The following is a 15566-nucleotide window of genomic DNA, read 5'->3' on the forward strand; positions in this document are numbered from 1 at the left end:
AGGAGAAAGGGCCTTGGGTGCGCTTCAGGGCAGCCAGGAAGCAGGTGTGTGATTGTCCGGTGTTGAGTGCATGGAGGGTGCTGGCATCGTAGCGGGGACGGGCGTCATGGGGTTCGTGGGGACCAGGGGTCTGGCACTGGGCGTGGTCCAGGCGTGGACGGGCGCAGACGGGCTTGCCTTAGGCACGCCTTCGGCAAGCCCACTGCGTGCCTGCAGCGGTCGCCATTTGAAGAGGAGGGAGGAGGGACGATCAGCTGGGAGGCGGGCGGGAGGGGTCAGGGATAGCGGCGAAAAAGGCCGGGAATACGAGGGGGAGCAGAAGGGAAACAAGAAAAGAAAGGGAAAGTACAGTGGCAGACAGGGTGTTAGAATAAGGAATAAGATAACCAGAACAGAAGCAAATAACCAGAACAGAGGGCAGGCAGGCTTGTTAGAGTTAGAATAAAGTTAGAGTTAGAATAAGAAAAAAATAACTAGAACAGAAGCAAATAACCGGAACAGAGGGCAGGCATGCCCGAACCCTGCCCAGGAGAGCTGGCTGGGCAAACAAGGCAAGACAGGGCCGGCCCCTGGAGTAAAGGTAAAAACACAACCTACGATTGACATCAATAGTTTATGTTGATTAATTACTTCGTCTCTAATCTACCTCCAAAATATACAGGACCGTCACTGGGGTTTCGGAATGATGGAGCCAAGAACGGAGACCCAGCACAGCCTCGCCTTGCGCATGCAGGCCTGGTCTTCGCTCGCGCAAATTGCCAGTTAGGTACATAGTGATGAGAAACAGGGTTAGAGTGTAAGAAAGGAAAAGAGAGATTGACACAGAGCAAGATTGAGGTCTGAGGTAAAGAGAAATACTAGGTAAAATAGATTGAGACGAGCTACAGGGAGGTGAGATGAAAACAGCAATTTGGTGAAGTTGGAAGTGAGGTGGAGAGAGTTGAGGTAGAGAGTGGTGGTGGTGTGGTAGAGAAAGAAGCGAAGTTGCTAAGCTTGAATGTCAGGAAATAAAGAGCAAAAAAAGCATGTTAGAAGAATATCATAGCAAAAATATTGACAACCAAAATGTGGAGGAAAGTATATATTGGTAAGTATTGATTTCCTATTAACTTCACAACTACATTGTATATGTATATTGTCAAGGTACATAGATTTGAAGTATAGGTATAGTCAACATGTACTTAAGTATATACTTACCTTGTTGATATTTTGTTGATATTTTTTATTTTTGTTACTGCTTGTGAAAAAGTTAGAGAGAGGTCTATTGAGAGAGGTGATATAGAGTTGAGATAGAAAGAGTGGGGTATATATGCAGAGATGTGGAGATAGACGATGAGCACGTTAAGACAGAATTTTGAGAGACGTGACTCAGAAAGACTATTTTTACATTTCCTAGAAACTCCTTAAAAGTACAAGGTTTATTCCTGGGAAGGTCAAGCATGCACATTAAGCTCTTGTGAAGGCACATGCCTAGCTGTAAAAAAAAAAAGAAATTATGCACACCAATACTTCTGACTGTCCAAGATATCTTAATCTGAAAGCCCTTGGAAGGTAGGTTCTTCTGGAAGTTACCCACATTGCCCATGCCTTAAAACAGTTCTGCCCAAAGTCTTCTCCAAGCTGGCTAGTCAATAGACTATATTGGTCTCGGATGCCCATGCTTTGGTACCAGTGTTACCAGTATGTTTTTCCTTTACCAAGACTCTTCTTTTTTGTCTGTGTTGTGTTTTTATTTTCTCCTGTCCACTATGTCCTGCTACTGATGCTTTGAAACTCAGTGCACAAACTTGTAATAAGCAACTGGCATATTTATATCATAAAAGAGGGGGGAACTAAATAGCATTATTTGTGGAAAGCAGATTAATGTAGTAGACTGGTCAGTCTGTGTGGAGGTAAGCAAGTACGCAAGGGGAATCTTATGTAAAGACTGGGTTGTATATTTGCAGTCTCCTTTATAGTTTGAAAGGGCATCTTCATTATTGAATTTTTGTTATGTTCTAGGCAAAACTAACACAGCAACAGAATGAATTCAAGATTGTTTTAAAGGAGCTTGAAGATTCTCTGCTTGCTCGACTCTCTGCTGCATCAGGAGATTTTTTGGGAGATACTGCCTTGGTGGAAAACCTAGAGACCACCAAGCGCACTGCCACTGAAATTGAAGAGAAAGTAAGAAACTTATTTTTTAATTTTCAGTTTTATGTAGCACTTGCCAGGCTCGGGATGAAAAGCAAAGCTTTTTACAACATTTCATAGGACAACAGTGATATCAGTTGCAAAACGTTTTATACATAATAGAACATGATGACAAGGAGTAGGAGAAAACATCACCAAATATACCAGAGGTGGTCATTTAGCCCCTGGTCCACCAGGTCATTGGAGAGGCCCTGGACACCACTTTCCTGACAGATGATATCTGCAGTATCTAGAAAAAACAGCTTTGTGGTGAAAATGTGTGCTTACAGCACATCTGCCAGTGAGGCGGACTCAATCCAGGCATTTCTGTTTCTGTTAAGGGGGTCTCCTCATTGTATTTTTTGCTTACTCAGTGTTCTTTTTAGGTTTTACCTACAGATGGCTTCAGCTTTTTTTTAAAATACCTCTTTTCTGCAGTATGATACACAGAGAAGGCTTTGGGTCATCACCTTGCTCGTGACTGGATACATTTATTGTCTATCTCAGTTTTATGCTCCTTATTCAATGGCTTTACTCCCTACTCCTTTTTTTCTGTCCTACATGAGCCTGACTTCTTTACAATCATTTAATGGAGTTGTATCCTTTCAGTGCTGCTGTCGGGAAACAACTTTCATTTTTTATTTAAGAACACTGAGATCAGATGGCTTTCTATGCTCTCTCTACTGTCTGCTAAACTCCCATATGCTCATCTGTTGCAGCCCCCCTGTGGTAGGTTTCTGCAGGAGTCCTGTGGCAGGCAGGAGTTACTGGGCTGCGTTTGTATAAATCGAGCCATTTAAAACTTGTGGCCCAGGATCATTGGACCCAATACTGTGCACCGAGTGCACTCCTTAAGCACTTGACTCTCAGGGTAGCTAAATCCAAGGGATGTGGTGCAGGGTTAGAGACTCTACTTTAAACAAGTATTGAATAGAAGTTAACAAATCACTGTCCACTCAGCCCTTTCCGTTAAGAAAATCACTTTATCACTCCTCACAAAATCAATTGAGATATATATTATTCACAGCGGCATTTCATACTGGTACTAATGGGGACATGTCACAGCGGTAACTGTACACTTGCCGATACTATGGCGATGAGGAATCTCTGGGGTAATATAGGCATTGCTGGCAGATTATTTGCGTTTCACACTCATGTGTGAGTGCCAGTAGTACTTCTCTGGTGCAACCCTTTGAACATATTGTTGGTCCCAAAAGTATATTTTTTTATTGAGACAGGATGCACCTGCCGGCATCTCTGTCAAAGGGAGGGAGGAGTTGGGGTGTCCGATATGACCCACAGGAGGTTGATGTCCAGCCAAAGTTTCTGTTCACTTGTGACACTTATATCGGTGCCTGCTGCTGGATAAGAAACTGTACAAAAGGGGGTGGTGATGGACGGAGCATTTGAATCAATCAAACACTCACACCCAGTCAAAAGATCTGGGTTTAATCCATCATAAGAAACTGTAGCTCCCACATCAGTGAAGAAGAGGCTTGTACTGGTTGTGTTGGTTCTCCTCTTAGAAGAGAACAAAACAAGAACACTAAAGGTAATAAGGCTGTCTCTCTCATCTACCCAATCAGCCAATTGGTGGGAGGGTTATCTCCCAAAGAATAAAGGCCAGGAAAGAGGAGGGGAAAGACTCCATTGCTTTAATGGAACCCGCTGCTTCCTCTACTCTGGAATGTCTGAAATGGCAACCAAAATTCATATTAGTGGTTTGGGCTCCTTCCTCTCCCTCAGTCTTCGGGAAGACTGGATTTGACCACACTCACAATGGAAGCTAATAGCCGTGGTAGCATGGCTCACACTTTCCTAACTCACTCCTGTTTATCTCATTTACACTGACACAGGTGCCATTCACTGGGCCTAAAGACCTGGTTGCAGTGGCGTAGCTAGACCAGTTTCTGCCTGTGGCGGTCCATGCTGCAGCTGCCATGCAGCCATATGTCAGAGCAGGGGGTAGGGGGTGCCTATACCTACTGGGGCATCCCATGGCCGTGTAAGAACATAGGCGGGTTCTGGTGATGCCGCAGGTAAGAGCGGAGAACGAGGCTGCTGCACCCAAAACACGTGCCGCCCTGGGGCTGACCGCCCCCCTTTGCTACGCCGCTGCCTGTTTGCATGGTAGTGGCAGGCAATTGTAAATGGTGGGAGATGTAAATAGGCCATCCCCTAACAGGGAACAGCTGAAAAGGCCTGTTGTGCTTACTGAATCTGGTATGGCTGCCACTACTGTCAGTCCTCTGCAACACACAGAGGGAACAGTAGTCGCCCTTGTGTAAGGAAGGTGCAGCAGGTGTGCTCCTCTGAGCTCCAATTCCCCATCTTTGACTCATTTTTTGATATACAAAAAGGCCTCAGCGCACACACACTCCCACACACACGACTGTCGTGCTCTGAGGTGGGAATCAAAATTCTAAGGCTTTCCATGGTGAACTTGGGGCAAGGGCACGTGCTCTCCAGACACATACAGTTGAATCACTCTCCATCCCAAAACCCACTCATTTGCTTCCTACTAAATTGCTTTTATTTTTCATCTGGACCGCTGCACACTAGTACTAGGCCACGCACCTCTCTTCTCATTCATTGTTTCCTCACCTCTCCTCCTCCATGCTTTATATTTATTTATTAACATTTATTTTTGCAAGAACCAACAAGCCACATTGATACCAGGCCACTCTTTTGTCGGCCTTGCACACTTTATTTCTTAATTTGCTGTTCTAAAATATCCTTCTGTCTTTTTGGAATGATAAATTAGAAATAAGTTACTGTAGGAAGCTGGCTTTTTATGTGGTGGGCCAATGTAAGGGCACGCCATGCATAAAGTCCAGAAGACCGTTATTGGTTTACAGGCGCTTACTTAAATAATCCCAAGTGCTCTATTTGTGTTAGAGTGGTCAAGCAGTTTAGGTTTATCAGAGGGGAGTGTTAAGCTGTTGTTGTACATACTGAGTCAATAAATTAGACACACTCAAGAAGAAATCTGAGCCCAATTTATACAAATGACAGATGTTATATGAATTTAGACACAAAAATCTTTGGAATCAGGTAAGTACTTTCGAAGTTATCGATTTTACAAGAAAACAGTAAAAATGCTTGAATAACGATTTTTGAGGTATGATCCTCAAACGCGGTAATGTTATTCTATGGGAGGAAAAACATAAACAGCAAACATATACTTGCAGTCGGTGTTCGGGGGTGCCCTTTAGGACTTAAGGTGCTTAGGGGCATAGGTCCAAAGATCCACCAGCTGTTTGGGTTTACCTGCCCTGGGGTGTCCAGGTGCTGCGGGGGTGTTGGTTGGGACTGGGCCAGACTGGGAAGGCAAACCAGCCCTGGCAATTGAATCGGACCTGCCGCAGAAACTGGGGGGGCAACCTGGCAGTCCAGCGGGGAAACGCCCAGTGCCTGCTACGGCCAGTCCGGCCGCGGGTTGAGATAGTAGCTGCGAGTACCACACCTGTAAAGTCAATGTACCTGAAACAAAGAGTCTGCAAGGGGAGAGTTAGGGACAAGTCTGGGAGAACCCAAAGGGGGGGTTTCAGGTCATGGGACTCCTAGAGCCAGGTGACTCAGTTAGGAGTCACGACCCGAGCTGTAGAGCTCAGCTGCAGAGTCTCTTTGCTTGCTGGCCACTGGAAGTTAAGGCTGTCATGGTTGTCGGTCAGTTATGCAGAGGAAGGAAAAACAAGATAGCAGGGCCGGTTTTCCACATCTGTGGTGTCTGGACTGGACAGAAACAAGCCTTAACTGGTGCAGGTGCCATGATATTCAAGGTATTGGTGCAGGGGGGCTACTGGAGGGTCAAGCGTCTCAAAACTCAGCAGAGAATTGGGGCCGACCTCCTAGAGCCACAAAGACTTTCTCCTGATGTGCTGCTCCCTCAGTAGGCCCGATGGCCAGAAACATGGGTACCGGACAAATGTGTTTGGTGCCTATGGATGCAGGGGGATGGCTCCTCCACACCAAGGCAGATGCTAGATTATTGGCAAAGTGCTATAAAATGTCATGTCATGTCAAAAGTTTTTATATAGCGCAACTTATCACCGTAAGGTCTCAAGGCGCTTACAGCACAAAAACGATTGATCACATGTGATGCTAGAAAGTGGGGTGGGAACTATTTGGGAAAAAGCCAGGTTTTTAGGGTTTTTCTGAAAAGTTTATGTTCAGTGATGGATAGCAGATGGGGAGGCAGCTTGTTCCAAAACAGAGGGGCAAGATAGGAGAAGGAACGCTGACTGTATCTAGAAGTCCGGGCACGAGGTTGAATCAAAAATGATTTGCTGTTGGATCTTAAAGGTCTTTTAGGGACATACCAATTAAGTTTTTTTTAAAGATATTTGGGGCCAATATTATACAGAGTATTGTGTGTTATGCTCAAGATCTTAAAGTGACTTCTCTGACGGATGGGGAGCCAATGGAGCTTTTTCAAACAGGGCCCGGAAGCTGTTCTAGGAGGCAGATCAAGGACTAATCTGGCCGCTGCATTCTGGAGGGTCTGCAGTTTTGCCAGCTGATTCTCATTGAGTGCAGCGTACAGGGCATTGCCATAATCAAGATGGCTAACGATCAAGCCCTGTACCAGGGGTTTCCTAGTTTCTATAGGGAGCCACCTGAAGATCTTCCTGAGACTACGCATGATTCCACAGCAGGTGCTTGTCACTTTGGTAATGTGATTCTTCATGGACAAGGCACAGTCCATTATGATGCCCAAATTCCGTTCTGCAGATTTAGGGGAGGGACATACTCCTAGTTCCTATGGCCACCGCTCTTGTGTCCAGCATTTCTCTGCTTTGCCGAATAAGATGATTTCCGTTTTGTTTGCGTTCAATTGGAGTTTGTTTTTACACATCCAGCTGCTTATCTCGATCATGCATTTCTTAAAACGGGAACGGGTGTCAGCATGATCTGTGCCGCATGTGATAAGCAGCTGGGTGTCGTCGGCGTACGACACGGTTTCAAAGCCGTATGAGTTAATGATCTTCGCCAGCGGGGTTAAGTACAGGTTAAACAGCAGGGGGCTTAGGATAGACCGCTGGGGTACCCCCACTGTTACAGGGCGGCTACTAGAGACCAGAGTGTCGACTCGGATGGTGGTGTGGCGGTCCGTCAGATAGTTTTCAATCCAACCAAGGGCCCTTCCTCTGATGCCTATCTCCCACAAACGATGTTTCAAAATGTTGTGGGAGATGGTATCAAATGCCGCCGATAGGTCCAAGAGGATAAGGATGGCTGATTCGCCTTTATGCACCGCGAGCCTGATGTTATCCACAATCTCAATGACCGCAGTCTCCGTGCTGTGTCCAGCACGGAAACCGAATAGGGAGGGATCCAAGACCCCATGCAACTGTGTAAAAGCAGCGGGCCGTTTATTGACTAGATGCTCCAACACTTTCCCAAAAAAGGGTAGTAAAGAGATGGGTCGGTAATGGGCTGGCAATATGGGATCATCAGAGATTTTCTTTAAGATAGGCTTTACTTGTGCTTGTTTCCACGTGGATGGCACAATGGCCTGCTCAAGTGAGGTGTTCAAGATGGCAGTCAGTGAGTTGGCCAGTAACGGCGTGATTTTAGTGCAGCGGCGTGTAGGGAAAGGGTCAATAGGGGAGACAGATTTTATTTTGCTTAAACCCTCCAAGGTTTCAGTGACTGTTATCGGATCAAATTCTGTCAGACAGGGAATGTCATTTGAATCAGCCAAGGGGAAAGATAATGTCAGGCTATTATTTTGCTGGGGATGGTCTTAGTCAGTGTCAGGAAAGGAGGAATAGATTACTTTGATTTTATTATCAAAGAACTCAGACATAGACTCTACCCAGTCTTGAGTAGGGCTAAAGGAGGACTGTTCGGCCCGAGGGGAAGTAAATTATTTCAATATTTTATATAGTTCCTTGCTGGAATTGGCCGAATTATTTATCCGCGAGGTTAAATACATCTTCTTAGCCGTTTTGATATGTTTTATATAGCATGAATGCAATAATTTATATTTTGCTCTGTCCTCTTCCGTTTTTGTTTTACGCCAATTACGTTCAGCTACTCGACTTGCTTGCTTATCTGTTTTTAAGGCGATCGTAAACCATGGGGAGGCTACAGATTTCACATTAACCTTTGTTTTAGGAATGATTGCATTAGAGGTCTCTAAGTTTTTTTACCATTTTTTCCAATGGAGAAGCCTGTTTTATTAAGGGTTTAAAATGTGCAATAAAGGTTTCAGGTGTACGTTTACGCCAGGGTCGTATGAGCATTCTTTTTTTACTTGTTCATTTGGTTGCGGCCTGTGTAGGAAGACTAAACTTTAAAAGGTAATGGTCGGTCCAGATTATGGGAAGAGGGGCTTCGTTACTCAGTTTAGACGAGCTAGTAAAAATTAAATCCAAAGTATGACCCGCGTGATGGGTCGGGCCGATTACTTTTTGGGTTAGACCAAGGCTTTCCATTGTTCTAATTAAGTGACAGGTTTCAGGATCGGAGGGGAATTCGGCATGATAGTTAATGTCCCCGAGCAGGATAAAATTTTCAATTGCCAATACATGAGAAACAATTGCTTCTAATAGATGGTTAACAAATTTAGTTTTGGGGCCAGGAGGTCTATAAACTAAGGCCCCTCACCAATTTTCAGAACTGGAGATTTTGATATTTACAGTCATAATTTCGGCAATAAAATCCACCAAGTGTTGGGGAGGTTACACAGTGTTTGGATCAGTCAGGTCTTTTTGATTGTCGAGATCCCTGCAGCCCAGTGGAGTCGTGAGCCCCCTACTTCAGCAGCTTAAGAGACAAATGGGGAGCTCCTATTAAGTCCTCCAAGTTGGTGACAGGCAGATTCAAAGAACTCTATCAGTGGTAGACAGCCCAGTTAGACTCACACCTCCCAGTGACTGAAGCCATCGCCGGCTTTAGGGTGGTGTGACCGGTGCCACTGCACCAGGCACCTAGCTGAGGGAGCGTCATTCGCACTGCAAAATAAGCTGGTACCAGTCTCATTGCCCTAAAGCCTTTGCAGTGAGTACTGTTGTCAATTTTTCATTTCCACAGCATCAGGTGTTCTAATAAAAGCTGGACAAGAGTGCCCATGCATTTGGGGTTTGGAGGTCTGTCCTTTGACCTGTCAGTGAAGACTGAGGGGCCTCTGCTGGCTGCATCTCAGGGCTGTCTGGGGGCATTGAAAAGCTCCTCCTGTGCTCGATAGTCTGTCAGTATAATTAGCAGTGGCACTAGCACTTACCACTGAGCTCCGCGCTGCTAGCAGACCACGTCTTTCAGGTCAGGCTCATTATATTTACGGAAGCCCCTATGGCGGTTAAAGTGCATACATAGAAGTACTGTGAACTGGAAGAGAGTCTGTGAATGTGGGGTCATGGTCAAAGACATACCTGAAAAAACCATTTAATACCTATTTCTGTCTTTCATCTTCAGGGAAATTAACACATACAGCTTAAAATCTATATAAATAAAAAATGTAAATGTTTGTTTGTTCAAAATCGCAAATCTCCGAAAGTTCTTCACTGATTGCTTTAAAATTGTGACACAACGTTGGATTCGAATACGCGCATTTATTTTTGTACACAACGTTGGATTCCAATACGTGCGTGTCGAATACACAAGTGTTTTCAATCGAAAGCCCTAAAAGACAGATAAAAATGTCACTGTGCGTTTGTTCAAAATCTTAAATCTCCAAAAGTTCTTCACCAATTGCTTTGAAATTTTGACACAACGTTGGATTCGAATACGCGCGTGTCCAATACGCGCGTGTTTTTAATCGAAAGGCCGAACAGACCCTATCGATTTGGTTGCTGCGCAACAACTACAAGGGGCGCATAGAGACAATAGTCTAAATATATTAGGATGGACAGTTGGTGTCGGGATGGCAGACCGGGAAGTGGGTGGAGGGAAGGGGAAGGAGTTTGTTCATTTTGCGACATTAAGAAATATCGCATAGAGACAATAGTCTACATATATTAGGATGGACAGTTGGTGTCAGGATGGCAGACCGGGAAGTGGGTGGAGGGAGGGGGGAGGAGTTGGTTCGCTTTGCAACATTAGCGCATGTTTATATATACACAACGTTGGATTCGAATAAGCATGTGTACAATACGCGCCTGTTTTTAATCGAAAGGCCGAACTGACCCTATCGATTTGGTTGCTGCGCAACAACTACACGGGGAGCAAAGAGACAATTGTGTACATATATTAGGATGGACAGTTGGTGTCAGGATGGCAGACTGGGAAGTGGGTGGAGGGTGAGGGGAGGAGTTGGTTCACTTTGTACCTTTGAGAAAGGACGCATAGAGACAAAACTCTAAATATATTAAGATGGACAGTTGGTGTCAGGATGGCAGACCGATAAGTGGGTGGAGGGAGCGCGGAGGAGTTGGTTCACTTTGCAACATTAACTTGTGTTTATATATACACAACGTTGGATTTGAATATGCGCGTGTACAATACGTGTGTGTTTTTAATCGAAAGGCCGAACAGACCCTATCGATTTGCTTACTGCGCAACAACTACAAGGGACGCATATAGACAATAGTCACAAAAACATATTGTGTACCCACAAGCATTGTGAAATTAAACATATTAGAAACATGCGCTTACTATTTTCTTTCTCTTCCATTTAACCAGACAGAGCCACAGCAAAGCGTGGCCGGGTACAGCTAGTGTAAAATAAATTAAAGTTAAACTAATTAGTGGGAAATACTCTTGTTATGACATCTCAGTTGGTTAGTGCAATCACTGCAAATGTCTGTGTTTAATCACCAAGTCACGATACTGAATCCTCGTTAGCATATTGGGAACTGGGAACTTCTGTATTTATAGTGATACAAGATCCAAGCCTATGACAGAAAACACTATGACTGTATAAGTTATTATCTTAAAAGTGTGTTAAGCTAGGCTGCCGCAGAATGTGCAAACATTTCATGTATAAACTAAAGCAAGTACTTTTAAAATATATCTTCTAGTAAAATACAGATTGTTCCTGAAGCAAACATTTTTTATAAGTGCCCTCCAGATCCTTCATATACTATTACATCTGAAAGAAACAGGTTAGTATTTGGATTCCTTACCTTAGAATATCCCCAGGCGTCAGATTGGATCCGAAAAAGTTTGCATAGCAGTACCCCTGTGCGCCGGTAGGGGTCGTCTGCGGTTCCGCATCCTTCGCCGGCGTCGTTGGCTGCGGGATGACGTCGTCGGAGTACTTAGAGGCCGCCTTCGTGCGCTGACAACAGTTCTTCTTTTTTCCGCCCGAGAAAGCGCAGGTCCAGAGAAAGTGGTTTTTGACTAAACTTTTTTGATCCTTTTTGGATCCGTTTCGAGTCTACGACTCCTTCGGTGCCGGTAGGGATGCCCGGGTTCAAGGCCTGTGCAGACTGCAACCGACTGATGTCGGTTGCCGACCCCCATCGCCGGTGCCTACATTGCCTGGGGTTCGACCACGATGACAAGTTGTGCCCCGACTCTCGGGCCTTAACGTCGAAGGCGGGAGCGGTCCCGTAAGCGCCTCAAGTTCCGGCAGTCGGCCCGCGCCGCTCGAGGTCCCGGTCCGGTCCACAGCTCGGCGAGTCAACACCACTCGTCGGGCTCCAAGTCCTCAGGTAATAGGCACAAGAAGTCAAAGAGGCGACATTGCTCTTCTGACTCCCCCCGATGCTTGCACGACGCGGCCGGGGTTTCGGGTGACACCGCCCACGCGGCTCCGCCGGAGCCGCAGGCGTCACGGCCTGCTCCATACCCGCTGGTCCCTGGGCAGAACGTGGCACCAGAGGGGTTGCTCTCTCCTCCGTCAGGTTCCGCAGCGCCTTCGGGCCAAGCGGCCCCAACTGGGAGCCAAGGTGCTTCGGCCCCGGTGTCGTTGGGTGCTTCGGGCCCGGCGCTGTCGGCGACTTTGGTCCTGACGACGCAGGGCCCCACCGGATCCGGGTCGCCGCTGGTCGACCTTACAACGCAGCCGGCGTTGGCCCCTAGGGTGTCATCCACGGCATCGTCCCTGCACGATGCCGTCCCTGGTCCACCCCTCGGTCCGGATCCGGCGTCGGAGCGGCGTCTTCGACACCGCATTCGGCGCCGGCCGAAGAGGAATTCTTCGAGGATCTGGGTCCATCCTTTATCCCTGAATTTCAGGACATGGACGTCGAGGGAGACTGGGGGGTTCTGAGGACCCCCTGGCACATGAGTGCCAGTCATATCAGGACTGGACACAGGAACTAGGAGAAGCCAGTGGCCTGGATACCTCCCCAGACACTGGTTTTGTCTCTCCTCCTACCATGGCTTCGGAGGAGGAGGCTGCTTATAGTGTGGTGCTGATGAGGGCAGCCAAGGCCTTGGCTCGTGAGCTCCCCGTCGCAACAGTGAGGTCTAACATCCTCACAGAGGTCCTTAAACCGCAGGTAAGCTGCCCAGAGCATCTACTGCGATTTAATGAGGCTCTCACAGACGTCCTGTTGGGCACATGATCCAGGCCCATTACAGGTCCCCCTGTAGATAGGAAAGTCGCTAGGCGCCACCGCCCAGCCCCGGGCGACCCTAGTTTCTTGTTCACCCCCCCACCCCACCCCGAGAGCCTGGTTATCCAGGCCTCTACTTCCCAATCCGCATTCCCGACGGCACCACCAGATCGGGAATCCAAGAGGTATGAACAGTTCGGAAAGAAAATGTTCTCCTCCCTTAGTTTGGGGTTGCGGTCGGTCAACACCCCGTGCCTCTTGGGCCGTTACACCCATTCTTTTTTGGGATGCGGTTGCGGCTGTGCTGCCTGAGTGCCCGGAGGGGGCCTGGGCGAAACTCGCTCAAGCCCTCGCTGAGGGAAGAGATGCAGCGCGGTACTCCATACGATGTGGACTTTGATGCCATGGACTCGCTAGGAAGAGCGATTTCCACGTCTGTGGCGGTTCGCCGCCCCGCCTGGCTGAGGTCCGCCAACTTTTCGTCTGATGTCCAAAACACCCTTATGAACATGCCGTTCGATGGCAGCCACCTCTTTGGTGGCAAGGCAGATCATGCGCTGGAACGCTTCAAGGACTCCAGGGCTATGGCCAAGTCCTTGGGCCTGTCGGCCCGCGTCTGCAATTTTCTGCCCAGGGCTCCTTTCGTGGCCACTGAAGAGGTGCTCCCACACGTCCTGCCATCCACGAGCCGCAGACTAACATTCAGCATGGTCGGGGACGTGGTTACAGTCGCAGCGGTAACAGGGGACAACGGCGCGGCCAGTCCTCATCCACCCCCGCAGCATCCGCCTCAAAGCCTTCCTAGTCCGAGCTTTCAGGCCCATTTAACGCCAGTGGGGGGCAGGGTTCGCCATCACCTCCTCCACTGGCGCACCATCACATTGGACAGGTGGGTGCTGCAAATCGTCCCAAGGGGCTACTCCCTCCCCTTCGAGGCGACCCCTCCAGCCATGCCACAGCAGTACCACCGCGTGCCAGGGGATCACTTGCAACTTCTGCAAGAGGAAGTTTCGGCCCTCTTTGCCAAGGGGGCCATCAAGGGCGTTCCTGGGCCAGAAGAAGGACGTGGTTGTTACTCCCACTACTTTCTGGTTCCCAAGAAGGGCAAAGGGGGCCTATGCCCTATCTTGGACCTAAGAAACGTCAACGCCTTCCTCCGGAAGGAGAAGTTCAAGATGCTGACTTTGGCTCAGGTCTTAGCTGTCCTGGACCCGGGAGACTGAATGGTCGTTGGACTTGCAGGACGCGTATTTTCACATCCCCGTCCTGCCGGCCCACCGGCGCTACCTGCGGTTCACGGTAGGCCACGAGCAGTTTCAGTTTACCGTGCTCCCCTTCGGCCTTACCAGCACCCCACGGGTGTTCACGAAAGTGATGGCGGTGGTCGCAGCTTAGCTGCGCAGGTTAGGGGTTTAAGTCTTCCCCTACCTCGACGACTGGTTGTTGAAGGCGGGCTCACCCCAGACAGTCGTCAGCCACCTCCAGACCACGGCCGACCTCCTGCACGTGCTGGGTTTCTCCATCACTGTGTCGAAGTCACACCTGTGTCCCTCTCAGAAGCTCTTCTTCATCGGAGCGGTTCTAGACTCGGCGCAGTTTTGGGTTTGTCCTCCCGAACAGCGGGTTCGGGATATTCAGGCTCTGATTCCGATCTTTCAGCCATTAGCCCGAGTCTCGGTCAGGTTGACGCTGCAGCTTCTGGGGCTGATGGCCTCCTGCATCCTTCCGGTGCATCACGCCCAGTGGCGGATGCGGGCTCTGCAGTGGGACCTGAAGTTTCAGTGGGCCCAGCATCAGGGCAACTTGTGCGACCATGTCTTGATCTTGGAGGGCACTGCAAGACAGTTGCAGGGGTGGCTCACGGACCGCGATTTGGTCAGCGGCAGATCCCTCTTCCTACCCCAACCGGAGCAAGTATTTGTGACGGAAGCGTCCCGCCACATGAGAGAGGCGGATATCAGAGGCCTCTGGTCTCTGGCGGAGTCCCGGCTCCACATCAACCTTCTGGAGCTGCGGGCGATCCGGCTTGCACTGAAGGCATTCCTCCCCTCTGTCCGGGGGAGTGTAGTGCAGGTGTTCATGGACAACACCACCGCCATATGGTACTGCAACAAACAGGGCGGGGTCGTGGACCCCATGCCAGGAGGCTCTGCGCCTCTGACAGTGGCTGGAACATCAGGGCGTGACCCTGGTGGTTAAACACCTGGCAGGTTTCCTAAACCAGGGCGGACAAACTCAGCCGTCGGTGCAGGATGGATCACAAATGGCGTCTGAACTCGGACGTTGTGCAAGACCTCTTTCAGCAGTGGGGAGAGCCTTGGTTAGATCTATTCACCACAGAAGAGAACACGCAATGTCATCAGTTCTACGTGTTGGAATTTCTAAAGCGGCACTCGCTCGGAGACGCTTTTTGTCGTGAGTGGAGTTGCGGTCTGTTGTACGCCTTTCCGCCTATACCACTTCTGCCCAGAGTGCTGAAGAAGATCAGACGCGACCGGGCCCAAGTCATCCTTCTGACTCCGGACTGGACACGAAGATACTGGTATCCCGAGCTCCTCAGCATGTCTGTCGATCCCCCGATTCATCTGCCTCTTCAGAAGGACCTTCTGTCGCAGCAGCAGGGGGCGGTCCTCCACCCGAACCTGTCCAGTCTCCACTTACATGCGTGGAGATTGAGCGGCGGCAGTTGAGGCCATTTGACTTGCCTCCTGTAGTCTGTAATGTGATATGATTCTGGCAGCCAGGCGTCCCTCCACAAAATCGATATACGCCTGCAGGTGGAACAAATTTGTGGCACAAAGGCTGTGGATCCCCTTTCTACCCCTTTTTCAGAGGTTCTCCTCCTACTTCTTTCTCTTGCCCAGCAGGGCTCTGCATGGGCACTCCAAAGGGCTACCTCTCTGCCATTTCTGCCTTCTTAAGGCTTCCTGAGCAGCCCTCTTT

At 48.6% G+C, this 15566-nt stretch overlaps 1 protein-coding gene across 1 annotated transcript in view; it reads left to right on the forward strand.

Moving 5' to 3' along the window:
* Window positions 1-15566, forward strand: part of DNAH17 (dynein axonemal heavy chain 17) — a 15539113-nt gene that overhangs the window by 12975525 nt on the left and 2548022 nt on the right. Inside the window, exon 68 of the mRNA XM_086931082.1 lies at window positions 2002-2166. Coding sequence (XP_086787208.1) covers window positions 2002-2166 — 165 coding nt within the window. The remainder of the gene's footprint in view (window positions 1-2001; window positions 2167-15566) is intronic.

Source organism: Lissotriton vulgaris, chromosome 7, assembly GCF_964263255.1.
Source record: "Lissotriton vulgaris chromosome 7, aLisVul1.2, whole genome shotgun sequence".
Taxonomy (NCBI): domain Eukaryota; kingdom Metazoa; phylum Chordata; class Amphibia; order Caudata; family Salamandridae; genus Lissotriton; species Lissotriton vulgaris.